Source organism: Pan troglodytes, chromosome 19 (genome assembly GCF_028858775.2).
Source record: "Pan troglodytes isolate AG18354 chromosome 19, NHGRI_mPanTro3-v2.0_pri, whole genome shotgun sequence".
NCBI classification, from domain to species: domain Eukaryota; kingdom Metazoa; phylum Chordata; class Mammalia; order Primates; family Hominidae; genus Pan; species Pan troglodytes.
The window spans coordinates 11606233-11632979 of record NC_072417.2 but is presented as its reverse complement, the minus strand read 5'-3'; the positions used below and the strand labels follow the sequence as shown (position 1 = coordinate 11632979).

At 54.4% G+C, this 26747-nt stretch overlaps 1 protein-coding gene across 8 annotated transcripts in view; it reads left to right on the top strand.

Annotated features, from left to right (window-relative positions):
- The window catches only part of ABR (ABR activator of RhoGEF and GTPase), a 203030-nt gene that overhangs the window by 44822 nt on the left and 131461 nt on the right, over positions 1 to 26747 (top strand). For 6 of the 8 annotated variants that reach the window (XM_024350157.3, XM_063799498.1, XM_063799497.1 and 3 more), the window contains exon 2: positions 18226 to 18410. The exons of 1 other annotated variant lie outside the window; for it this stretch is intronic. In XM_024350157.3, coding sequence (XP_024205925.1) covers positions 18303 to 18410 — 108 coding nt within the window. In that variant the 5' untranslated portion in view covers positions 18226 to 18302. Of the gene's footprint in view, positions 1 to 16846; positions 17254 to 18225; positions 18411 to 26747 lie in introns of those variants that run through there. One more of the 8 variants, XM_063799499.1, reaches the window with a different exon arrangement.

The window sequence follows — 26747 nt, the reverse complement described above, 5'->3', positions numbered from 1 at the left end:
TGCCTCTTCCAGGCAGCCTTCCCTGTGCTGGCTGAATTGATCACGCACCTGGCTGATGGCTTCATAGGCTGCTTCAGAGTTTTTTTTTTTTTTTTTTTTGAGATGGAGTTTCGCTCTTATCGCCCAGGCTGGAGTGCAATGGTGCGATCTCAGCTCACTGCAACCTCCGCCTCCCGGGTTCAAGCGATTCTCCTGCCTCAGCCTCCCGAGTAGCTGGGATTACAGACATCTGTCACCATACCCGGCTAATTTTTATATTTTTAGTAGAGACGGGGTTTCTCCATGTTGGCCAGGCTGGTCTCAAACTCTCGACTTCAGGTGATCCGCCTGCCTCAGCCTCCCAAAGTGCTGGGATGACAGGAGTGAGCCACTGTGCCCAGCAAGAGTCTTAGTTCCATTTGGTTGTAAAGACGCTCACTTCAGTGTCCTTGTCTGAACCTGGCGGCTCTTGGCCTTCCTATACATTAGAGTCACCTGGGGAGCTTTTAACAGGCCTGATGCCCAGGCCATTCCATACCAATTCAGTAGCAATCTCTGGGGTAGGAGCCAGAGAGCTTCCCAACTCCCCAGGTATTCCAGTGTTCAGTGAAGACTGGAACAGGTATCAGGATTCAAGTCATGAACTGGCTGGGCGCGGTGGCTCACGCCTGTAATCCCAGCACTTTGGGAGGCCGAGGCAGGTGGATCACCTGAGGTCAGGAGTTTGAGACCATCCTGGCCAACATGGTGAAACCCCACCTCTACTAAAAATACAAAATTATCCGGGCGTGGTGGCGGGCGCCTGTAATCCCAGCTACTCAGGAGACTGAGGCAGGAGAATTGCTTGAACCGGGGAGGTGGAGGTTGCAGTGAGCCAAGATTGTGCCACTGCACTCTAGCGTGGGAGACAGAGCAAGACTGTCTCCAAAAAAAAAAAAAGAATTTAAGTCGTAACTAGTCCACCAGCCTGTGCTGAATGGAGGCTGACTGATGAACAGCAGAGTTAGCTGACAAAGCTTGCTGTAGCCTTAACTCACTGCAAATTGCCAAAGCCCTGGTTTGTTTTTTAAGGGCCGGGAGGTCCCTAAGGGTTCTTGGTACTCAGGAAGGAGAGCAGGGGAATAATGATCATAGCTGCCGTTTTGTGAGCGCCAGCTTTGGGTGCCTTGCATAGCATATATTTCCTCATTGTAACCTCACAAAAGCTTCATGAGGTATAGATCTTGTTTTTATCCCCATTTTAGAGATGAGAAAACTGAGGCTCTGAATGGTTGAGTAGCTTGCCCAAGGTCACATGGCTAAGGTCACATTCCCGAAGTGCTAATCTCAGGAATGGAAACTGAGTGTGATTCCAAAGCCTCTGCCCTTGACCACTGAGCTGTCCTGGCTCCCCAACCTCTTCTCCATCAATCAAAGAGTGGGGGGCCCTGAGAAGGAGGTGGCTCGTCCTGTGGGAAAGATGCTGGTTTCCAGGATTCCTCCCCTTGGAGCCAGGCCCTGACTGAGGGGCTCCCGATGGTATTAAATATCTTCTGGATCAGCTGGGGTCACCTGGACCCTGAAGGTGTCTACTCTCCCATTCCCTACGACACCCACTCGGCTTCAGCTGACCTTTCCCGAGGACCCTTCTGCCCGGATAGTGTGCCCAGTCCTTTAACCTACATCATGTTATTTAATGTCATTTTCACAACCACCCTGTGACATGGTATCGTTATCCTCATCTTGTTTCTTTGAGACAGAGTCTCACTCTGTCACCCAGGCTGGAGTGCCATGGTGCGATCTCAGCCCACTGCAACCTCTGCCTCCCAGTGCAATAGAAGACTGGCCGGGCGCGGTGGCTCACACTTGTCATCTCAGCACTTTGGGAGGCCGAGGTGGGCGGATCACTTGAGGTCAGGAGTTCGAGACCAGCCTGGCCAACATGGTGAAACCCCATCTCTACTAAAAATACAAAAATTAGCTGGGCGTGATGGTGGGTGCCTGTGATCCCAGCTACTTGGGAGGCTGAGACAGGAGAATTGCTTGAACCCGGGAGGCGGAGGTTGCAGTGAGCTGAGATTGCGCCACTGCACTCCAGCCTGGGCGACAGATTGAGACTTAGTCTCCAAAAATAAATAAATCAATAAAATAAAGTGCAGTAGAAGACAGTGTCCTTATTGTTGTAGGTGAGGTGGTAGATTTTGTATCTGAGCCACCATCCCTGCTGAAATTGCCCTGGACAGGCTGATCTGGTACAGGTGGCACCTGGGAAGTGGCAGCCTCGCTTCCACTGGCTGGTTCCCTGGTTCAGGGTCGCCGGCCTCCCAGATCCACACCTGTGGTCCAGACTCTGCTGTCTGGCTGCCCGTTGGATCTTCTGACAGGGATGGCCATGAGTCTTCTCAGTCCAGACATGTCTCCACCTGGACTTAGGGTCTGTTCCCCAGGAACCAGCTCCCCCTTCCTGTCCATCGCTCAGTCCTCCAAGCCCAGAGGACCCTGCTGTGGCCGCACTTTCAGTCAACTCTCCCATCGCCAGACTTTGCCCTTGGTTCCCACCACGGTCACTTTTGACAAAGCATGGAGGGACGGTTTGCCCCGTTCCACATCATCTCATGCACCACAGTCAGCTTCGTTTTCCTGAAGTCACCTCTGAAATCACCTTGCCATTTTGGCATCCGTGGCTCCCAGTGTGCGTGAAATCTGACTCTTCAGGACAGTGTTCCAGGCCCTCTGCAGTCTGACCCCTCCAGAGCTCGGCTTCAGTGGTACCAGTCTGTTCATCAGGGCCAACCTCCTGCGTCCTGCCCCCATTCTGCACGCTGAGACCCTGCTGCAAATGGACCTTTTCCTTCCTCACGCTCTGTGACTGGTTGTTTCTTCCATGTGAACCCCTCAGGGCAGCCCACACACTTCGTGTTTGGTATTTGTATGAGTCCTACATATGATAACATTTTAAGAGCAAAGGTCGTGGAGTTGGACGACCTGTGTCCATCTGGTTTCCCACCTGACTGCCGTGAAATCTTGGACGAGTAACTTAACTCCCTGCGCTTTCATTTCCTCCATTGTAAATGAGTCATAATGGTACGGAGGCAGAAATTTAAAAATAAATATGTATGTATTTACTGCAAGAAAAGTAACAGGCAAGGCAAGGGTTAAAAAGAAAAAAAACAGGCCAGGTACAGTGGCTCACGCCTGTAATCCCAGCATTTTGGGAGGCCGAGGCGGGTGGATCACGAGGTCAGGAGATGGAGACCATCTTGGCTAACACGGTGAAACCCTGTCTCTACTAAAAATACAAAAAAATTAGCCGGGCATGATGGCAGGCACCTGTAGTCCCAGCTACTCGGGAGGCTGAGGCAGGAGAACGGCTTGAACCCGGGAGGCGGAGCTTGCAGTGAGCCGAGATGGCGCCACTGCACTCCAGCCTGGGCGACAGAGCGAGACTCCATCTCAAAAAACAAAAAACAAAGGAACAAAAAAAACCTATTTTTTTTTTTCTGCCTAGCAAGCTCACTTTAAGGAGTTATAAGATAACGCTGTTTAAGAAGCCAAGGCTAAAGAAATGGGCTCCACACACCCGCCTTTTAGAGCAAGGTTGAAGGAAAAAAGAAAGAAAAATTCCTTTACTGTTACTCCTTTCCCTGGCTTCCTAAGCATAACTGTGTTTACAAATGTCTGGATTTAGCCAGTCCTTGTTTTTCTTTTGACACAGCTACAAGCCACAAGTTATGCACTATATGATTAACTGCTTTTGTTTTACTTTTGTGAAGTCTGCTTATAAAAACCCCATTCTGTCTTTATTCAATGCTAAGCTTTTTAAATGCAAATCCACTGAGCTAGTGCATACCTAAAATAAACAGTCCTTCCCTTCTCCATATCGGTCTCTCCGGTCCTCAGTTTCCTGCAACAGTACAACTTAGATTTTAAATTTTTAAGAAGTTTTTCAGGCAGAGTGTGGTGGCTCATGCCTATAATCCCAGCACTTTGGGAGGCCAAAGTGGAGGACTCTTTGAGGCCAGGAGTTCAAGACCAGCCCGGCCCACATAGCAAGACCCTGTGTCTACAAAAACTGTTTCGAATCAGCCAGGCATGGTTGTGCATGCCTGTGGTCTCAGCTACTTGGGAGGCTGAGGCAGGGGGATCATCTGAGCCCAGGAGTTTGAGGCTGCAATGAGCTATGTTTGTGCCACTGCACTCCAGCCTGGGCAACAGAGCGAGACTCTGTCTCTAAAAAAAACATAAAACAAAAAACAAAAAAAAGCTTTTCAAGTGCACCAGTCTTAAGCATAGAGCTTGGTGAATATTTCCATATGTCTGCTTGTGTAACTAACACCCAGATCAAGATATGGAACATCTTCAGTGTCCTGGAAAGTTGCTTCCTGCCTCTTCCCAGCCAACACTCCCTGTCCCTGTCGTCCACCCCCAGAAAGCCACTGCCATGGACTTCTATCACCATCCATTTGTTTCGCCTGTTCTTGAGCTTTGTATTTAGGCTGGTGCAAAAGTAGTTGAGAGCTGGACGTGGTGGGTCACACCTGTAATCCCAGCACTTTGGGAGGCTGAGGTGGGTGGATCACCTGAGGTCAGGAGCTTGAGACCAACCTGGCCAACATGCTGAAACCCCATCTCTACTAAAAAAAAAAAAAAAAAATTAGCCGGGTGTTGGTGGTGGGCACCTGTAATCTCAGCTACTCAGGAGGCTGAGGCAGGAGAATTGCTTGAACCCAGGAGGCGGAGGTTGCAGTGAGCCGAAATTGTGCCACTGCTCTCCAGCCTGGGTGACAGAGTGAGACCCCGTCTCAAAAAAAAAAAAAAGTAATTGTGGTTTTTACCATTATTACCTTTGCTCCAACCTAAAGTAAATGGCCTCCTGCGGTGCAGGCATACCTCGCTTTACGGCACTCCTGTGATGCAGGCGTACCTTGCTTTACGGCACTCATGTGCAGGCGTACCTCGCTTTACGGCACCTCCATGCTTAGTTGAGCTTCAAAGATGCTGCGTTTTTTTTCACCAGTTGGAAGTGTGTGGTCACCTCGCATTCTCTCTGTTACTGTTGGTGGTTCTCACGATCTTTCAGACTTTTTTATTGTTATGACTCCTATTACAGTGATCTGTGATCAGCGATCCTCCATGTTAGCATTGTCATTGTTTTGGGCACCACAGACCGGACCCGGCGACCTTCATCTATGAATGTTGTGTGTTCCGGCTGTTCCGCCCACCAGCCTTTCCCAGCCTGTCTCCTCTCTCCGCTCCAGCCTCTCTATTCCCTGAGACACAAAAATATCCAAGTTAGTCCAGTGAGTAACCCTACAGTGGCCTCAAGGTGTGCGTCTGTCACTTTAAATCAAAAGCTAGAAATGATTCAGTTTAGCCCGGGCGTGGTGGCTCAGGCCTGTAATCCCAGCACTTTGGGAGGCCGAGGCGGGCAGATTACGAGGTCAGGAGAGTTCAAGACCAGCCTGGCCAACATGGTGAAACCCCATCTCTACTAAAAATACAGAAATTAGCCGGGCGTGGTGTCGGGCGCCTGTAATTCCAGCTACTCAGGAGTCTGAGGTGGGAGAATCACTTGAACCTGGGAGGCAGAGGTTGCAGTGAGCTGAGATTGTGCCACTGCACTCCAGCCTGGGTGATAGAGAGAGACTGTCTAAAAAAGAAAGGAAGAAAGAGGGAGAGAGAGAGAGAAGGAAGAGAGAGAGAAAAAAAAGAAATGATTTAGTGTAGTGAGGAAGGCTTGTTGAAAGCCAAGATAGGCTGGAAGCGGAGCCTCTCGTACCAGTTAGCCAAATTGTGAACACACAGGAAAAGTGTTTTAAGGAAATTCAAAGTGCTCCTCCAGTGAACACAAGAATGATAAGGGAAACAGCCCCACTGCTGATATGGAGAAAGTTTGAGTGGTCGGATAAAGATCAAACCAGCCACAACGTTCCCCTGAGCCGGAGCCCAATCCAGAGCAAGGCCCTCGCACTCTGCAAGTCTGTGAAGGCTGAGGTGAGGAAGCTGCAGAGGAAAGTTTGAAGCTGGCAGAGATTTGTTTATGAGGGGTCAGGAAAGAAGCTGCTTTCATAACAGAAAAGGGCAAAGTGAAGCAGCAAGTACAGATGGAGAAGCTGCGGCCAGTTGTCCAGAAGATGTAGCAAAGACCGTAAAGGAAGGTCACCACACTAAACATCAGATTTTTGGCCAGGCGCGGTGGCTCACGCCTGTGATCCCAGCACTGTGGGAGGCCGGGGTGGGTGGATCACTTGAGGTCAAGAGTTCAAGACCAGCCTGGCCTACATGGTGAAACCCTGTCTTTACTAAAAATACAAAAATCAGCCAGGCCTGGTGGTGCACATCTGTAATCCCAGCTACTCAGGAGGCTGAGGCAAGAGAATCACTTGAACCTGGGAGGTGGAGGCAAGAGAATCACTTGAACCTGGGAGGTGGAGCTTGCAGTGAGCTGAGATCGCACCGTTGCACTCCAGCCTGGGCAACAGAGCCAGACTCTATTTCAAACAACAACAAAACAAAACAAAAACAAAACAGATCAGATTTTCAATGTAAACAAAACAGCCTTCTATTGGAAGAAGACATATGTAGGACTTTCATCCTAGAAAAGGGATCCGTGCCTGGCTTCGAAGCTTCAAAGGACAGAAGGACAGGCTGAGTCTCGTGTTAGGGGCCAATGCAGGGGGTGACTTTAAACCAGTGCTCACTGACCATTCTGAATATCCCAGGGACTTTACGAATGATGCTCAAACAATGGTATTCTTCACAGAAATAGAAAAAAAAATGCTAAAATTTATATGGAACCAAAACAAAAATAACAAAACTGGAAGAATCACGTTACCTGACTTTATTTATTTATTTTTTTGAGACAGAGCCTTGCTCTGTTACCCAGGCTGGAGTGCAGTGGCCCAGTCTTGCCTCACTGCAACCTCCGCCTCCCGGGTTCAAGTGATTCTCCTGCCTCAGCCTTCCGAATAGCTGGGATTACAGGCACCTGCTACCAGGCCCAACTGATTTTTGTATTTTTAGTAGAGACAGGCTTTCACCATGTTGACCAGGCTGGTCTCAAACTCCTGACCTCCGGTGATCTGCCCGCTCCAGCCTCCCACAGTGCTGGGATTATAGGTGTGAGACACCGCACCTGGCCTCTCTGAAGACTTTTGATGCAGCTTTGGTGGAATAATGGTCAGGGCTGGGCTCCCTCAGCTGCTCTTCCCTCTCTCACTCCCATCCTCAATTCTTGGGCAGAAAATAAGTTTATCACTTACAGTCAGCCTTTGTATCACCCTTGCGACAGGCTGGAGGGTGTCGCTCCAGCCTGGGCCACAAGAGTGAAACTCTGTCTCAAAAAAAAAGAAAAAGAAAAAGAATAAAAAATAAAGTTAGCAATATTCAGCAATGATGTGGCCGGCAAGAGCCTGCAGAGGGTCATGGGCCAGGTCACCCATCCTCACTGAGTCCTGCACGGCTCTCGGCTCAGCTCACGAGGCTCTCAGGAGCAAGTCCCTGCCTCCTCTCCAGCATGGCCCTCTCCCCCTCTGCTCACTCTGTGTTCTAGCCCTCCTGGCTATTTATAGTCCCCTCCAGGGGCCCTGCTGTTTCCCACTGGGTGCCACTGCCAAGCCTCCTCTCACTGCCTGAAACTCTGCTCCTGTCCCCCACCCGCCTGGCAGGCACCCACACAGCTTTCAAGATCCAATTAATAACATTAATAATAGCAGCTGAGATGGATTGGGTGCTTCCTATGTGCTAAGTGCCGTATGCGTGTCATCCAGTTTAACCCCCACAGCGGCCCGTGCACTCGATCCTGTGTCGTCCCCCGTTTCACACGCATTTGCTAAACCCGTATCCATTTAGGAGCAGCCGCCCTGTGCCAGGCACTCCTCGGAGGCACAGAGAGGTTAGGAAGTGCCAGAGCGTGGGCTGGAACCTCTGCTGCCGGACCGCAGGGTCCCTGCTCTCAGCCACAGCGATGAACTGTCTTCCTTAGCGTGGCACCGAAGCCTCCCCAGCCACCTCCTCTCCCCGAGTGTTGCCCACACCCTCCGGTCCGCCTCGCCGGGCCTTTGAGGCCTCTGTCGTAGCATCTCGGAGATTTGATTGCTGATTGGACTCGCTTCCTCTCTGGGCTGTGAGGATATCATTTGGAAACGTGTTCATTGTAAGCAGCAGAAAACCCAATATATAGGGACTTGTATTTCCCATGAGCAGGAAATGAGACAGGCTCTTCCTAGTGTGGCTCAGCTGAACAGCATGAGGGAAATGGCTCTGTTCTTTCTTTTATTTATTTAATTTAATTTAATTAATTAATTAATTTTTATTTTTTGAGAGGGAGTCTTGCTCTGTTGCCCGGCTGGAGTGCAGTGCCACAATCTCAGCTCACTGCAACCTCTGCCTCCTGGGTTCAAGTGATTCTCCTGCCTCAGCCTCCTGAGTAGCTGGGATTACAGGTGTGTGCAACCATACCTGGCTAATTTTTGTATTTTTAGTACAGACGGGGTTCCATCATGTTGAGCAGGCTGGTCTCAAACTTCTGACCTCAGGTGATCCACCTGCCTCAGCCTCCCAAAGTGCTGGGATTACAGGCGTGAGTCACCACCCGGCTAATTTTTGTAGTTTTTGTAGAGATGGGGTTTCACCATCTTGCCCAGGCTGGTCTTGAACTCCTGACCTCAGGTGATCTGCCCGCCTTGGCCTCCCAAATTGCTGGGATGACAGGCATGAACCATGCGCCCGGCCTCTGTTCTTTCTTGACCTCTTCCTGGTGGCAGCAGTAAAGCCACCGTAGCTCCAGTCATAGGTATGAGTTCAAGGCAAAACGTCTCTTTGTAATCATCAAAGTCAGGGCCTTGCCAGAGGCCCCAGCATGCTTCACTTGGGTCTCAGTGGCCAGAACGGTGTAGGGCAGCCATTCCTGGTAATGAGAGAGGCAGAGAAAGCGGGTATCTTGCCTGGGACTGGTCTGTTGCCACTTCCTAGAAAACGAGGGTAGAGTAAGCAAGGAAGAAGGGAAGACGGGTGTTGGGTGCCTACCAGTGCCCTAGAGAGCAGAGACCGTACATTAATTTTTCCCAAATTTCCAGAATCGGAAGGCTCTAATGATTTTGTGTTGTAGCCTTCCAGCCTTTTTTCTATGCACGTACGTTTTTACTTTTTTCAAACATTGTAACATACTTTAATTATTGTTATTAATCTCTTTTTGTACTTGATAAGATGCTATTCATCATCCATATAGTTTTTAATGCTATATAGCAGCCCATCTTGTAGAAAAACCATAATTGACTCAACCAGTCTCATAATTCAGGTTGTTTTTCATATTTCACACTTACAGACAGCCCTGTGACTTATAACTTTATTTTTATGTTCATTTATAACTAGTATCATAGATCATAATCTTATTACGCTGGGTGTAAACTGTACCAACCACTAAACCTTTTGATACCAGTTACCAGATTGACTCTAGAAAAGTTGGGCCAACTGTTTTTTTTTTTTTTTCGAGATGGAGTTTTGCTCTTGTTGCCAAGGCTGGAGAGCAATGGTGTGATCTCGGCTCACCGCAACCTCCACCTCCCAGGTTCAAGTGATTATCCTGCCTCAGCCTTCCCAAGTAGCTGGGATTATAGGCATGCGCTACCACGCCTGGCTAATTTTGTATTTTAGTAGAGATGGGGTTTCTCCGTGTGGGTCAGCCTGGTCTTGAACTCCCGACCTCAGGTGATCCGTCCACTTCGGCCTCCCAAAGAGCTGGGATTACAGGCGTGAGCCACTGTGCCCAGCCAAAGTTGTGCCAGTTATAGGCAGCCTCCAAGAGTTTCTGCGAGTGCCTGTGCCCTGACAACTCTGGATAGTTATTATTATCTTAAAATCCTTGCCAATTTGACATGAACAGTGAAAACTATATAGAACTTTACATTTTCTTTGATTACAAATGAGGTTAACATTCTTTTTAATGCACTTTGAATGTTTGTAGTTCTGTTTTTAATTTTCTGTTCATTTCCCTTACACATTTAGAAAGTTGGGGTTTTCATCTTTTCTCATTGGCTTGTAAAAGTGCTTTATTGGCCAGGTGTGGTGGCTCACGCCTGTAATCCCAGCACTTTGGGAGGCCGAGGTGGGCGGATCACGAGGTCAGGAGTTGGAGACCATCCCGGCTAACACGGTGAAACCCCGTCTCTACTAAAAATACAACAATTAGCCAGGCATGGTGGTGCATGCCTATAATCCCAGCTATTCGGGAGGCTGAGACGGGAGAATCGCTTGAACCTGGCAGGCGGAGGTTGCAGTGAGCTGAGATCCTGCCAATGCACTCCAGCCTGGGTGACAGAGCGAGACTCCATTTCAAAAAAAAAAAAAAAAGTGCTTTCGGTATTCAAGTATTATCATAATATGCAGAATACAGGAAAGTTCCTGGGAGGGGGCACAGATGAGGCAGATTTGAGGGCAAAACAGGATTTCACCAGGTGGACAAGGGGTAAGGAGAGGTATATATATATGTGTATGTGTGTGTGTGTGTGTGTCTTTGTGTGTGTGTGTGTTCATAGAGACAGAGTCTCCTTATGTTGGCCAGGCTGGTCTCAAACTCCTGGGCTCAAGTGATCCTCCTGCCTCGGAGGATGCCCCGCATCGTAGTGATGGGATGACAGGCGTGAGCCACCGCGCCCAGCAAGGAGGGTTTTCTAGGCACGGGAGCAGTGTGTGCAAAGAGGGGGGAGCTGTGTGCGTGGCAAGCACTGCATTTGGTGTGCAAAGGGGGGAGCTGTGTGCGTGGCAGGCACTGCATTTGGTGTGCGAAGAGGGGGGAGCTGTGTGCGTGTCAGGCACTGCATTTGGTGTGCAAAGAGGGGGGAGCTGTGCGTGTGGCAGGCACTGCATTTGGTGTGCGAAGACGGGGGAGCTGTGTGCGTGTCACGCACTGCATTTGGTGTGCAAAGGGGGGAGCCGTGTGCATGGCAGGCACTGCATTTGGTGTGCAAAGGGGGGAGCTGTGTGCGTGGCAGGCACTGCATTTGGTGTGCGAAGAGGGGGGAGCTGTGCGTGTCAGGCACTGCATTTGGTGTGCAAAGGGGGAGCTGTGTGCGTGGCAGGCACTGCATTTGGTGTGCGAAGGGGGGGAGCCGTGTGCATGGCAGGCACTGCATTTGGTGTGCGAAGAGGGGGGAGCTGTGCGCGTGGCAGGCACTGCATTTGGTGTGCAAAGGGGGAGCTGTGCACGTGGCAGGCACTGCATTTGGTGTGCAAAGAGGGGGGAGCTGTGTGCGTGGCAGGCACTGCATTTGGTGTGCAAAGACGGGGGAGCTGTGTGCGTGTCACGCACTGCATTTGGTGTGCAAAGGGGGGAGCCGTGTGCATGGCAGGCACTGCATTTGGTGTGCGAAGAGGGGGGAGCTGTGTGCGTGTCAGGCACTGCATTTGGTGTGCAAAGGGGGAGCTGTGCGCGTGGCAGGCACTGCATTTGGTGTGCAAAGGGGGAGCTGTGCGCGTGGCAGGCACTGCATTTGGTGTGCAAAGACGGGGAGCTGTGTGCATGTCAGGCACTGCATTTGGTGTGCAAAGGGGGGAGCTGTGTGCGTGGCAGGCACTGCATTTGGTGTGCAAAGAGGGGGGAGCTGTGTGCGTGTCAGGCACTGCATTTGGTGTGCAAAGGGGGAGCTGTGTGCGTGGCAGGCTCTGCATTTGGTGTGCAAAGGGGGAGCTGTGTGCGTGGCAGGCACTGCATTTAGTGTGCAAAGGGGGGAGCTGTGCGTGGCAGGCACTGCATTTGGTGTGCAAAGAGGGGGGAGCTGTGTGCATGGCAGGCACTGCATTTGGTGTGCAACAAGGGGGAGCTGTGTGCGTGGCAGGCACTGCATTTGGTGTGCAAAGAGGGGGGAGCTGTGTGCGTGTCAGGCACTGCATTTAGTGTGCAAAGGGGGGAGCTGTGTGCTTGTCAGGCACTGCATTTGGTGTGCAACAAGGGGGGAGCTGTGTGCGTGGCAGGCACTGCATTTGGTGTGCAAAGAGGGGGGAGCTGTGTGCGTGTCAGGCACTGCATTTGGTGTGCAAAGGCGGGAGCTGTGTGCGTGGCAGGCACTGCATTTGGTGTCCAAAGGGGGGAGCTGTGTGCGTGGCAGGCACTGCATTTGGTGTGCAAAGAGGGGGGAGCTGTGTGCGTGGCAGGCACTGCATTTGGTGTGCAAAGGGGGGAGCTGTGCGCGTGGCAGGCACTGCATTTGGTGTGCAAAGGGGGGAGCTGTGTGCGTGGCAGGCACTGCATTTGGTGTGCAAAGGGGGGAGCTGTGTGCGTGTCAGGCGCTGCATTTGTGGCTTAATGCTGCCATTAGAGATTGCCATGAACTTGATGGCTTAGAACAACAGAAATCGATGCTCTCGCAGTCTGAAGACCAGAAGTCTGAAATCAAAGTCCCAGCCCCTCCCCAGGCTGCCGGGGCAGAGTTCCCACTTACTCCCCTCTTCCAGTGTCTGGTGGCTCCAGGCATTCCTTGGTTGGTGGCAGCCCCACTCCAAACCTTGCCTCTGTCTTCTCCTCTGTCTGTGTTTTCCCCCTTTCTCTTTCCATAGGGACACAGCATTGGATTTAGGACCCACCGGTTAATCGACAATGCTCTCATCTTGAGACCCTTCATTTATTCACATCTACAAAGAATGTTTTCCAAATAAGGTCACATTCCCAGGTCCCAGGAATTAGAATCTGGACATACCTTGTTGGGGGGCCACTACTGAACCCACCGCAGGGAGCTAGAAGGAGTCTGATGTCACGGGGCAGGAGAATAGGACCCTGGAAAGGTGGAGCAGGTGCGGACCACAAAGGGCCTTGAGCTGAGGAGCGGGGCTGTGTCCCTAAGTGAATGGGGGGCAACACCGTCTGATTTGTGACCCGGCTGCTGTGGGGAGGGTGCTGGAATTGTCCTTGTAAGAGTTGGTGAGGGTGGGGAGGAGGGGGGATGCCTCACAGTGCAGGAGATGAGGGGCGGGAATGCGGAGGCATCTAGAATGGCTCCCAGGTTCCCTAAGTGTGTGGTCTTTGGGAAAAGGCTGTATTAACTTTGGGAAAAGGCTGAGTTTGAGGCTCCTAAATGTGGAGATGCCCAGGAGTCTGCAGCCCAGACTTCTCCCGGGAGCAGGAACACAATTCGGGAGAGGAAGGTGATGCGGGGTTGATGGAAGCTGGCGAGTACCAGTCCCTGCCACCACCACCGTTTTATCATGAACAATTGTAAGCACACAGAAAAGTTGAAAGAATTCACAGTGAACACCCATTCACCTGCTGTCTAATGTTCCCAGTGATGATTTTTATGCGCTTGCTTTATCACACAGCTGTCCATCTTTCCATCCCTCTGAACATCATCATTCCATCTTGGTTTTTTTGTTGTTGGTTGGTTGGTTGTTTCGAGACAGAGTCTCACTCTGTCACCCAGGCTGGAGTGCAATGGCGCAATCTCAGCTCATCGCAACCCCCACCTCCCGGGTTCAAACACTTCTCCTGCCTCAGCCTCCCAAGTTGCTGGGACTACAGGCACCCGCCATCACACCCCGCTAATTTTTGTATTTTTAGTAGAGAGGGGGTTTCACCATGTTGGCCAGGCTGTTCTTGAACTCCTAACCTCGTGATCCACCTGCCTCGGCCTCCCAAAGTGCTGGGATTACAGGTGTGAGCCACCGCGTTCAGCCCATCTTATTTTTTATGTATTTTGGAGTAAGTTGCAGAGAGTTGTACACTTCACTCCAGCATGTCACTCACTGGAGCCCAGCATTTGCTGAAGTGCATGAATCTTTTTTTGTTCTTGTTTTTGTTTTTGTTTTTTTGAGACGGAGTCTTGATCTGTCGCCCAGGCTGGAGTGCAGTGTCGGGATCTCAGCTCACTGCAAGCCCCGCCTCCTGGGTCCACACCATTCTCCTGCCTCAGCCTCCCAAGTAGCTGGGACAACAGGTGCCAACCACCACGCCTGGCTAATTTTTTTGTATTTTTAGTAGAGATGGGGCTTCACCATATTGGCCAGTATGGTCTTGATCTCCTGACCTCAGATGATCCGCCCGCCTCGGCCTCCCAAAGTGCTGGGATTACAGGCGTCAGCCCCTGTGCCTGGCCCTGTCATCTAGGTTTTAAGCCCCGCGTGCATTAGGTATTTGTCCTAATGCTCCCTCCACCCTCCAACAGGCCCCAGTGTGTGACGTTCCCCTCCATGGGAACAGCAATTTTTAAGGGATGGGTAGAGAAAGAAGATTTCACCAAGGAGCCTGAGAAGGACGGTGACAGTCAGAGGAAAAGCACCGAAGCGGGGACGTCAGGGAAGATCACCTGGGTCAGTTACCTTAGGTTTGACTGCAGATAATAGAAAAACCAAGTAACAGAGGCTCAAATCGCATTTGGCACTTTTTCTTTCTTTTATGTAAAAACATCCCGAGGTAGACCTTCCTGGGGTGGGCTCCACTGTGCCCTCAGTGACCTGGACTCCCAGCTTGTGAAAACGTCCCTAGGTAGACCTTCCTGGGGTGGGCTCCACTGTGCCCTCAGTGACCTGGACTCCCAGCTTGTGAAAACGTCCCTAGGTAGACCTTCCTGGGGTGGGCTCCACTGTGCCCTCAGTGACCTGGACTCCCAGCGTGTGAAAACGTCCCGAGGTAGACCTTCCTGGGGTGGGCTCCACTGTGCCTTCAGTGACCTGGACTCCCAGCTTGTGAAAATGTCCCGAGGTAGACCTTCCTGGGGTGGGCTCCACTGTGCCCTCAGTGACCTGGACTCCCAGCTTTCCGCTCAGCCGTCTTGAGTGGTGGCTTCTGTCCTCAGCTCACCTCATGGTTCAGGATGGCTGCTGGGGCTCCAGCCATCCCATCAACTCTCCAAACCAGCAACAGAAGGAGGAACAAGGGCAGTGGGGATAGTGTACCTTTCGGCTAAATCAGTCTCTTCCAGCAGCTTCCTGCAAGTTCCACACGTACCTGTGTAACATCTTGTTGTCCAGAACGTACTCATACGGCTCACACCATCAGGAAAGGTGTCTTTGGACTAGCTGCTGGGTGCACTGCCGCTCCGAAGACAGTAGGATTTCTGTTAGTCGGCGGGGAAATGGATATTGGCTGCCAGCAGCCTTTGCCTTGTCTGCCTTTTCTTCTTTTTTGAGATGTGGTGCCCAAGCCGCTGTCTGCTCAGCATACCCACCTGTGGCCGTCGGAGACTGAAGCCTGTGCTCGGCAGGTCCTCATCTTCCTCCCCCAGGGTTCCTGCCTTCTCCGAGGATTGCTTTCCCCGTCTTTTCTGTACCCCTTTTCCTGGTTGGAGTCTCCTGGGCTCTCATGGTTTTGTGGGGGCAGAAATGAAAGGGGAAGGCCCTGGAAATGTTCGCAGGCCGAGCCCTTTCGCCGCCCCTGGGCCTCCCCCCACCAGCACCCTGTCCTCAGGCCCCCTGCGTTCAGCTCCATGGTCAGCCCCCCTTAACCAGGAGGGATATGGAAGGGGACTTCTCTGGAGTGAGATTCAGAGGGAAAGGGAGGGCATTTGAGACCTGGGTTCAGATCCTGTGACCTTCGGCAATTGTACGTAAATTGGGAAAAATAAGAACTGCCTCCGCGCGGAACATCCAGGCTGGAAGGAGCAGGGGATGGCAGGGCCCGTGGTCCTCTGCTCTGATCAGGATGAGCTGTGCACGTGGGGAGACTGGCAGAGACCTTCCCCCGCCTTCCCTGCCGTCCCTTCCCCCGCCCGTTGATCTTGGACGATCTCCCAAGTGTGTGGGGTCCATTCCTGCGACCCCTGGGAATTGGTCAGTGTACAGGAGAGTCTGCTTGGCCGGCTGGAATCTAAACTGTGGGCAAAGCCGGGGTCCACTATTGCTTATTTTCCCTGGACTCCAGGCACCAACAGGGCAGCCTGGAGCCTCCTGGAGAGGAGGAGGGAGGAGGGAGGGGCCGGCGGGAGGCTGCCCTCCATCCCCTCCTGTGCTTCTCCAGAGTGAGGGGGTGTCACCAAACGGCCAGGCCCTTCACGGACCCAGACTCAGGCCAGCTGGGTGCCGCTGTGCCTCTTCCTCCTCCCCCTGGAAGGACCAGAGTCATTTCACATCCCTCCAGCCACAGACACAAGTGTCATGGTCTCCAGGGCACTGGGCCTTATGTCCTAGGTGCGTGGCCTACACACATCTCAGTGGGAGGGCGTCCTGGGTCCTGCCCAGGTGCGTGGCGTACACGCGTCTCAGTGATGGGGCATCCCTGGGTCCTGCCCGGGTGTGTGGTGTACACTCATCTCAGTGATGGGGCATCCCTGGGTCCTGCCCAGGTGCGTGGCGTACACACATCTCAGTGGGAGGGCGTCCTAGGTCCTGCCCAGGTGCGTGGTGTACACGCGTCTCAGTGATGGGGCATCCCTGGGTCCTGCCCAGGTGTGTGGTGTACACTAATCTCAGTGATGGGGCATCCCTGGGTCCTGTGGTTCTTCATACACAAGCCTGTCTAGGGAAAAAACTAGTCCATGTCCCCTGGCAGCTGAATGGGGCATTGGCTCAGGGACGAGGAGAGGCAGCCGACAGAAGCAGGTGCAGCGAGCCTAGGGGAAGCGCTCGGCTGCCAAAAGGCCAGATTGGGCAGAGTGTGGCCACGGCCAGGCGTCCCGGTGACCTGTTGACACCATTCTCCAGCTGCTGGTTGCCTGTGGGCTGGTGTGTTGTGACAGAGGAGGGAAGAGCTGGGGCCCCCGTGGAGAACTTGGCTGGCTGGGACTTGGCTGAAGCCTCAGACCTGAGACAGACGGTGCGATCCTCTGCTCATTCATTCGCTCCACGCACTTTCCCCGAGAGCCTGCCACAGGTGGGGGTGTGGGTGCTGGCGTACAGTGATGACTCAGATGCTCACCTCCTGCCCCAGGGGCTCAAGGACAAAGGGGCAGGATTCACTAAGGTGCCAGGGGGCCAGGTACCATAGGGAGGGTGACCTGGAGGAAAGGATGTCTGGGCAGATGGCAGGGCAGGCTCAGCCAGCCTCCCCCATCACACTGTGCGAGATCTGAAGATGCCTGGCCAGGGAGTCCCGCCCGGAAGATACCCGGGGAGGTTTAACAAGCGGACGCCGCCACTGGGCAGTCCAGTGCGTAGGAGGCTCCTGCTGGCCCCAAGGCTGCCGGCACGGTGATCTTCGTGTCTCCAGGACGCCCTGCGGTGCCAGCTCCCGCTGGCCTGCACGAGTGCTGAAGCTTACCCCTGCTCTGCGATGAGTGTGAGAGGGGTGTCCACCCCCCGCTGGCGGCCCCAGCCCAAGGAGGTCCACCACGGCCCTCGGAAGCAACACTGCCACGTTCTCCGTTCCCGGTCGTGGTGGGTCAGAGCTGGGGAGCAAACAGGCCAAGGGGCAGGGGCCGGTTTGTGGGAGGGTCCCTCCTATAGCCAGGCTGGTGGGGCTGGACGCAGGGGCCTTTCTGAGGCCACCCTCGTAACCCTTTTGGAAAATGTGAAGCCCTGAGCTGCTGACCTGCACACCCCCCTCGCTGCACTGGCTCAGCCTCCCCTCCCAAGGTGGGTGGGCTCCGTGCCTGGGTTCTGGAGCCCAAGTGGTGCTGGCAGCCCTGGGGGGTTAATGCGGCTCAACTTCCCGGCGGCCTTTCCTTCCCTCCTCCTTTGAAGGAAGCCCACATTGGGGTGATAGAAATAAGCACCGGCTCCGAGGAGTCTGCTGTGAGCCCCTGTCCCTGCCAGGCCTGGGCACAGCCTCCTCGCCCACGCCCTGCTGCCTTGGGCTCTGTCCTCTGTGCAGGGCCTTGTTCTGAGGGCTGAAGGCTCCCCTCCCACACTCCAGAACCTGCCCTGGCCCCCTGGAGGGAGTGGGCTCAGTACAAATGGTACCCAAGGAGGAGGGCCACAGGAAGTGACATCGACGGGCCCCCCCCACCTCCTTATTCCCTATAAAAAGCAAAATGGTGACTCAGAGAGGAGAGTTGGAAGCGTCCTGCCTCTTGCTCCCACTGTTAATTTTTACACTTGGAATTAGGCAGAAGGCAAAGAAAACAGCAGCTTGAAATACGCGGCTGACATGCTCTTCGTCGGATAGCAACAGCAGAGCCGCTCCTCCCCGCCTCCCAGCAGCCCCGGAGCGTGCAGGGCCCGGTGCCTGCTGGCTCTCCCCGGCCCCTCACCAGGCCCAGGCCCCCGCACAGCCCCCGCCCGGGCCAGGCGTGGATGGTGCGGCCGGGGCCATGGCAGCCGGGGGCCGCCGCCGGCGCCCACTACGCTACCAGTCCCTGGCAGCTCTGGTGGAGGATTCTCAGTGGCCTTTCTTGTTCCTTGTCTCAGACTTCAGCTACGGGACGGACGAGTACGACGGAGAGGGGAATGAGGAGCAGAAGGGGCCCCCGGAGGGCTCAGAGACCATGCCGTACATCGATGAGTCGCCCACCATGTCCCCGCAGCTCAGCGCCCGCAGCCAGGGTGGGGGGGATGGCGTCTCCCCGACTCCACCCGAGGGACTGGCTCCTGGGGTAGGTACACCGGCTTTTCCTTCTGGGTTTGGGGAGGGGTGATGGGAAGGCCTGGGCGTCGTGGGCCAGGCCCTGCTTGGGTTGGTCTCGAGAGATTGGGACTGGAGACGTTTGGACCTGGCCGTTCTTGGTGCCTCGTCATCTCGTCCTGGCCCTGGACCCCTCTCAGGCTCAGGCTTCCCTCCCCACCTGCTTTGCCAACACTGCCGCCCCTGTCTCTCCCCCTCTACCAGCCATCTGCTCCCTAGGCCTCCCAGACCCCTCCCTGCCTCTTTCAGCTTTCCCCTGTCAGCCTGTCTCCTTGAGAGGACCCAGGAGAGGACCAGGCTCTCCTCCCCTCTGCACCTAGGCCAGGCAGTGGCTGCATGCGTGGCCCATGGGCTCCAGGTGTTCAGATGCTGCACCCGCAAAGCCAGTCTGGGCCTGGTGCTCCCTGTGGGTGCCATGAGCTGCCCGCTCCAGCCCTCCTCTGTTCACTTTGGAAGGGAACAAACTCTGATGGCGTCCACCTCTCCTTGTTGACAGAGACAAGAGCTCTGCTCCAGAGAGAAGCGTTGTAGAAGGAATATTAAGTATGTGCTCTGAGACAGGCCAGGGATAGAAACTGTGGAGGGTTTGCAGTCCTTGTCATTAACGTGTTCCTGGCGACAGGGACTGACGCTGTCTGAGCGCAGCTTGTGTGTGCGCGTCGGAGACACATGAACGAGCAAAACAGAGGTTCTTGGGGTTGTTTGCCTGGAGCTGGCGGGGGAGAAGAATCCAAGCCGGTCGTCTGTGGGGGGTGTGTGTTGCAGGGGGCACTGGGAGTGCCCCATCCTTGCTTGGTCCTGCTCGTCCGGGTGTGTTTTGTAGGGGGTCTCCGTTCTGCCTTCTGACGTCCCCAGAGGAGCAGTCGCTGAGATGCCACGGGCTGCCTCTTCTTCCTCCAGGGGCTAGTGCCCCCCCACCCCAGCTGAGGCCGCCTGAACCCTCCCATTCTTGAGAACCCCCTGCTCCTTCCAGCCTCCCTGGCCACCCTCCACCCCCCACAGAGCTCTCACCCCCTCTGCACACACCGGGGTGGCTGTTATAGCCTTTGGCAACAAGGGCCTTGGCAACGGGCTTCCCACTTGGGGGAAGCCACATTGTTGCCATGGCAACAGAGGCCGAGGCCGAGTTTAGCGGCAGCCCAGGCGTGCACCTTTGGGAAGGGCTGGCGGGGGGCAGGTGGGAGGCAGGGGGGCCGGCGAGGGGGTTGGTCAGTGTGTTGTTGACCTGCCCTAAGACGGGAGGCGGGTTAGAGACAAGCGTCTCGGACCTGCGGGGGCAGGTTTTTTGCCCTGGTTCTCCTGGAGGCATTGGGCTCAGGGTACAAATAGTAACCCAAGGAGGCAGAGCAGGTGTTCAGGGACCTGAACGGGGGCCAACCAGGGGAGAGCAAGGAGGAGAAGACTCTCGCTCCCATCTCTGCCTTCAGCTCTCAAACCACAGCAGGGCTCAGAGCCCCGCCCGGGGGGACTCAGCTCTCACCCCACTGTGAGCAGCTGCAGGAAGATGCTGCGGAATCCCGGTGTGGGGCCAGGGTCTTTGCCGCTGCCTGTCCCCGCGCCACCTCCCTCTTTGCTCCCTGTCCCTGTGCCCTGTCCTTGTCGCGTGACCACCATGACTGGTGTCCGTGTCCGTCGATTTTCCGATTCCTTTGGTGCTGGCAGGTGCCTTCTCTCGGGAGACAGATCACGGGCGTCACGCACAGATGCCCCCGCCTGGCGCTCCGGGGCTTTGGGGCAGAACTTGACTTGGTGGCTGTGCGTCTTGCTTGGTGGCTCACGAGGGACTCACTTGGCTTGAGGACCTTGAAATCCAGAGATGCTAGAGTGACTGCCCCCTAAAGTGCTTGTGGCCCCCAGGGTTGATGTTTACACCATCGACTAGAAGCCACGCAAGGCAGGAGTAGGGAGCACTTGTCCAGCCTGGGGATCGTCCTGGCAAAGGTCCCATCCGCGCACCTGCCTTCCCTCTTCGGGGAGCGTTTCTGCCCTTTCCGCTGGGTCACCGGCCCCACCTAGTGGACTCTGCAGGTATTGCTGTTTACACGGGATGCCTGGAGGGAGCTGACGCCTCTTCCTGAGTACTTGGGGATGTTTTGGTTAAAAAATACTATGAATAAAAGACCGAGGTTTCTGCGGCTTGGCTGTGCTTATTTGGCCAAACAGGTCCCCTCCCCTACCAGGCTTCCTGCTGGGGCCTTGGGAACAGGGGGGACTTCTGGACCAAATCAGACAATTGTTGTAGATATTCAGATATCTGGCTTCTGGCACCGCCTTATCGCTGAGCCTTCCACGCCCAGATATGCAGCCAACGGGAAGCCCAAGGTTGAGTCTTTGCGTTAGTCAGTGTTCTCTAGAGAAACAAAACCAATAGGGTGTGTGCGTTACCTGTATCTATATCTACATACGAAGAAAAGTATTAGAAGGAATTGATTCAGGTGATTATGGAGGCTTAGAGGTCCTAATCTCTGCAGTCAATAGCTGGAGACCCAGGACAGCCAATATGAGTTCCAGTCCAAGTCCAAAGGCCTGAGAGCTAGGAGAGTCAGGGATGTAAATTCCAGCTCAAAAGCCAGTGGACTCGAGGCTCAGGAAGAGCCAGTGTTTCAGTCCGAGTCTGGAGGCTGGAGGAGGCCAACATCCCAGCTCACGCTCAGGTAGTCAGGCGAGAGGAGCTTCCTCTTATTCTGCCTTTTTGTTGATTCAGGTGTTCAGTGGATTGGATGAGGCCCACCTACACTGGGGAGGAGTCTTTTTACTCAGTCCACCAATACACGTATCAGCCTCATCCCAAATGCCTCACAAATATGTCCGGATTAATGTTTGGACAAGTATCTGGACACCTTGTGGCCTAGTCAGGTTGGCCTAGAAAATGAAGTGTCACACTATTATTCCTTCAGCCACCCAGGATGGAAAGCAGATAAGCTTTGCGCAGATGAAAATCTATTACTCTCAGGCTGGGCGTGGTGGCTCATGCCTGGAATCCCAGCACTCTGGGAGACTGAGGCAGCCAGATTACCTGAGGTCAGGAGTTTGAGACTAGCCTGGCCAACATGGTGAAACCCTGTCTCTACTAAAAATACAAAAATTAGCCGGGCGTGGTGGCGCATGCCTGTAATCCCAGCTACTCAGGAGGCTGAGGCGGGAGAATCGCTTGAACCTGGGAGGTGGAAGTTGCAGCGAGCTGAGATCTTGCCACTGCGCTCCAGCCTGGGTGACAAAGTGAGACTCCATCTCAAGAAAAGAAAAGAAAATCTACTACTCTTTAGCTGTGAGACATTGGGCAAGTGTCCTCATACTGCTGAGCCTCAGTCTCCTTGTCTCTAGATAGCTCTAACTCCCCTGAAAGGTAGTGGGGAGGAGGCCCCACTGTGAGCAGCTCTCAGACCACAGCAGGGCTCAGAGCCCTGCCTTGGGGACTCAGCTCCCATCCCACTGTGAGCAGCTCTCAGACCACAGCAAGGCTCAGAGCCCTGCCTGGGGGACTCAGCTCCCATCCCACTGTGAGCAGCTCTCAGACCACAGCAGGGCTCAGAGCCCTGCCTGGGGGACTCAGCTCCCATCCCACTGTGAGCAGCTCTCAGACCACAGCAGGGCTCAGAGCCCTGCCTGGGGGACTCAGCTCCCATCCCACTGTGAGCAGCTCTCAGACCACAGCAGGGCTCAGAGCCCTGCCTGGGGGACTCAGCTCCCATCCCACTGTGAGCAGCTCTCAGACCACAGCAGGGCTCAGAGCCCTGCCTTGGGGACTCAGCTCCCATCCCACTGTGAGCAGCTCTCAGACCACAGCAGGGCTCAGAGCCCTGCCTGGGGGACTCAGCTCCCATCCCACTGTGAGCAGCTGCAGGAAGATGCTGTGGAATTTCAGCATGAGGGGAGGCCTGCAGCATTAGGCCTGGCTCACCAAAGCGCACAGCCCTTGGCCACCAGGGCCCACAAGACTTTTCTCACCAGGTTTAGAGGGCTGGGGGGCCAACAGCATTACCACTGCAAAGACCAAGTCAGATCAATATCTGCTGCACCATGACCGAACCTGCTTTTGCAATGAACCTCCTTTCTGCCACATGGGGTGGCCCCGGGTGAAGCCGGGTCTCTGCGGTATTGGCAGGACATGCTCCTCTCTCCCCAACACGCCCTTCCACAGCCTTGCTCTCTGCCTTTGTCTTCGTTTGTGTCCCCAAGACATGGATCCCACAGAGGTATTAGGGTGAAACCTGAAGCCCTGTCCCATAAACCCTGCCCAAGTCCAGGCTGAGCAGGGCAGCACGGCAGGGCCAGGCCCACAGACCACGGGTGGCTCCATTCAGCTGAGACTACCCAGTTTCACTAGAGAAGGAAGGGCCAGGACTCATCTCAGCTGACAAGTGGGGGTGTAGGTTCCTAAGGCAGGACCATGGTCTTACAGAAAACCCGCCTCCCCACAGGCCACAGACTCCTCTGTCTGCTTGCCTCTTGGGAAGCTTAGTAAAAAGGGACCACAAGGCAGAGAGAAGAACTGGGTTTTGTCCCCACTCTACCACTGTCTCACTGTGTGGCCTGAGGGGTATCACTCATGACTCCCCACCAGAGCTGCAGTTTGCTCATCTGTAGTATGAAGACACTGAGAATTTCCTCCCTCCTGACCTCACAGGGCTCAAACCTCACAGCTGTTGTGAGGTTTCTGTGAGATGGTGTTTGGCAGAATGCTTTGTCAATGCAAAATCGAAACAGGGGATTAGACTCCAGCCTGCAGGAGAACCCAAAGATAAGGGTGGAGGTGAATTGAAATCCTCACCATTGGCCGGGCGCGGTGGCTCACGCCTGTCATCCCAGCACTTTGGGAGGCCGAGGTGGGTGGATCACCTGAGATCAGTAGTTCAAGACCATCCTGGCCAGCATGGTGAAACCCCATCTCTACTAAAAACATACACAAAAAATTAGCTGGGTGTGGTGGCAGGTGCCTATAATCCCAGCTACTTGGGAGACTGAGGCAGGAGAATTGCTAGAACCCAGTGGGGGCAGAGGTTGCAGTGAGCTGAGATCACGCCATTGCACTCCAGCAGCCAGGGGGACAGAGTGAGATGCCATCTCAAAAGAAAAAGAAAAAAAGGAAAAAAAAATCATCATCATTGTCCCTATCATCCTCTTCTTCCCCCTCCCCCTCATCACAGCTGCTTAGAGAGGCTTGTGCTGAACCTTTCATGTGTGTGGTTTCATTTAAGAGCCCCAACAACTCTATGAGGTAGGTGCTATAACCATCTCCACATTACAGGTGCGAAAACTGAGGCTCGGAGAGGTGACATAATTTGCCTAAGATTAGCTGGGCATGGTAGTTCACTCCCATAATCCCATCTACAAGGGGAACTGAGGCAGGAGGATCGCTTGAGCCCAGGAGTTGGAGGCTGAGAGGTGCTAGGATCACGCCTGTAGATAGGCATTGTACCCCCGCCTGGGTGACAGAGCAAGACTCCATCTCTTAATAATAGCTATTAATATTATTGTTTGTCCAAGACCATGCAGCCAGCGGGGCCGCGTGTTATTGAAACTCGGGTTTCTATGATGCTAGAGCCTGCACAGCACTGTCAGGTCCCGCTCACATGCCCTCCCTTGTGAAGCTTTCACACCCACCCCGCCGCTGATCCTACTGCAGTTTGGGAGGTATGCACGGTCACTTGTGGGGTGCATCCGCCCTGTGAGATCAGGACCTTAATCCCTGATCATCTGTATGGACCCCAGTGGAAGCTTCTCGGCACCTAGGGGTTCTCAACTGGTATTTGTGGAATGGAACCAAGTAGTTCTGGGATGTTCAGTCAGGAGGAAGGGAGGAGCAAAGGAAGGCTCAGGCAATAATGCTGGGAGGAACTCAGGCTCAGGGATAACGCTGGGAGGAACTCAGGATCAGGGATAACCCTGGGAAGAACTCAGGCTCAGGGATAACGCTGGGGGGAACTCAGGCTCAGGGATAACGCTGGGGGGAACTCAGGCTCAGGGATAACGCTGGGGGGAACTCAGGCTCAGGGATAACGCTGGGGGGAACTCAGGCTCAGGGATAACGCTGGGGGGAACTCAGGCTCAGGGATAACGCTGGGGGGAACTCAGGCTCAGGGATAACGCTGGGGGGAACTCAGGCTCAGGGATAACGCTGGGAGGAACTCAGGCTCAGGGATAACGCTGGGAGGAACTCAGCCTCAGGGATAACGCTGGGGAGGACTCAGGCTCAGGGATAACGCTGGGAGAACTCAGGCTCAGGGATAACGCTGGGAGGAACTCAGGCTCAGGGATAACGCTGGGAGGAACTCAGGCTCAGGGATAACGCTGGGAGGAACTCAGGCTCAGGGATAACGCTGGGAGGAACTCAGGCTCAGGGATAACGCTGGGAGGAACTCAGGCTCAGGGATAACGCTGGGAGGAACTCAGGCTCAGGGATAACGCTGGGAGGAACTCAGGCTCAGGGATAACGCTGGGAGGAACTCAGGCTCAGGGTTGACGCTGGGAGGAACTCAGGCTCAGGGATGACGCTGGGAGGAACTCAGGCTCAGGGATGACGCTGGGGAGAACTCAGGCTCAGGGATAACGCTGGGAGGAACTCAGGCTCAGGGATAACGCTGGGAGGAACTCAGGCTCAGGGATAACGCTGGGAGGAACTCAGGCTCAGGGATAACGCTGGGAGGAACTCAGGCTCAGGGATAACGCTGGGAAGAACTCAGGCTCAGGGATAACGCTGGGAAGAACTCAGGCTCAGGGATAACGCTGGGAGGAACTCAGGCTCAGGGATAACGCTGGGAGGAACTCAGGCTCAGGGATAACGCTGGGAGGAACTCAGGCTCAGGGATAACGCTGGGGAGAACTCAGGCTCAGGGATAACGCTGGGGAGAACTCAGGCTCAGGGATAACGCTGGGAGAACTCAGGCTCAGGGATAACGCTGGGAGAACTCAGGCTCAGGGATAACGCTGGGAGGACTCAGGCTCAGGGATAACGCTGGGAGGAACTCAGGCTCAGGGATAACGCTGGGAGGAACTCAGGCTCAGGGATAACGCTGGGAGGAACTCAGGCTCAGGGATAACGCTGGGAGGAACTCAGGCTCAGGGATAACGCTGGGAGGAACTCAGGCTCAGGGATAACGCTGGGAGGAACTCAGGCTCAGGGATAACGCTGGGAGGAACTCAGGCTCAGGGATAACGCTGGGAGGAACTCAGGCTCAGGGTTGACGCTGGGAGGAACTCAGGCTCAGGGTTGACGCTGGGAGGAACTCAGGCTCAGGGTTGACGCTGGGAGGAACTCAGGCTCAGGGTTGACGCTGGGAGGAACTCAGGCTCAGGGATGACGCTGGGAGGAACTCAGGCTCAGGGATCACACTGGGAGGAACTCAGGCTCAGGGATAACGCTGGGGAGAACTCAGGCTCAGGGATAACACTGGGAGGAACTCAGGCTCAGGGATAACACTGGGAGGAACTCAGGCTCAGGGTTGACGCTGGGAGGAACTGCAGCCTCTTCTTCCCTTTCTTGGTCTCTTCGGAAGGCTTGGGGCTTGGGTTTGGAGGTTGCTGGTAGGTGCGTGAAGAGGCGGCATGGCAGCCAGGAACTCCTGAGATGGTGCCTGCTCCACTCCCTCCTGACTGCTCCGGACCTGGGTTGTGTGGTTCAGGGACTCCTCGAGTTTCAGCCTCTGCTCCCCAGCAGCCGGCCCCTGCATTTCTCCCCTTCCTGGATCTTGGGTCCCTGCTGCAAAGAGAAGGACACGAGCTGGACCCTCCCATGTGCCAGGTGCTGTGCTAGGAGCCCAGGGGCTGCCCTGCCACCCAAGTCCTCCAGCCATGGGGCCGCCCCCGTTTAGTAGATGAAGACACTGAGGCTCAGGGTGGCTCCTGGGCTTGTCCCAGTTGGGAAGGAGGTGAGTCGGAAGTAGGTAGACTAGTGCCTTGGTTGTGACCCTGGGTCCCGTCATCGCTGGCTCCCGTCCTCTCTGGTCCTCCTACATTCACACCTGGCTGGGATCTTGCTCACCTCTGCATACTGTTAATCTTCCCTGATGAACCACACCTGGCTGGCCTGGCGCATCCCACAGCTCTCACGCCCTGTCTGGGATCTCCGTCTTCTGGCTAACTAGCAGCCCTAGAGTTGGTGCCGTAATTACCCCCATTCTATAGATGAGGAAACGGAGGCACAGGGAGACTAGATGACATGGCCCAGTTCACACAGTTGGCAAGAGGCAGAGCTGGGGCTCACATCCAGAGTGCAGGGGAGTTTTCTTTCTGTTTTAGTTTATTTGTTTCACTGTATAAACAGTGTTGTGTACCGGCTTCTCCTCAACATTAGCTTTATTTTATTTTA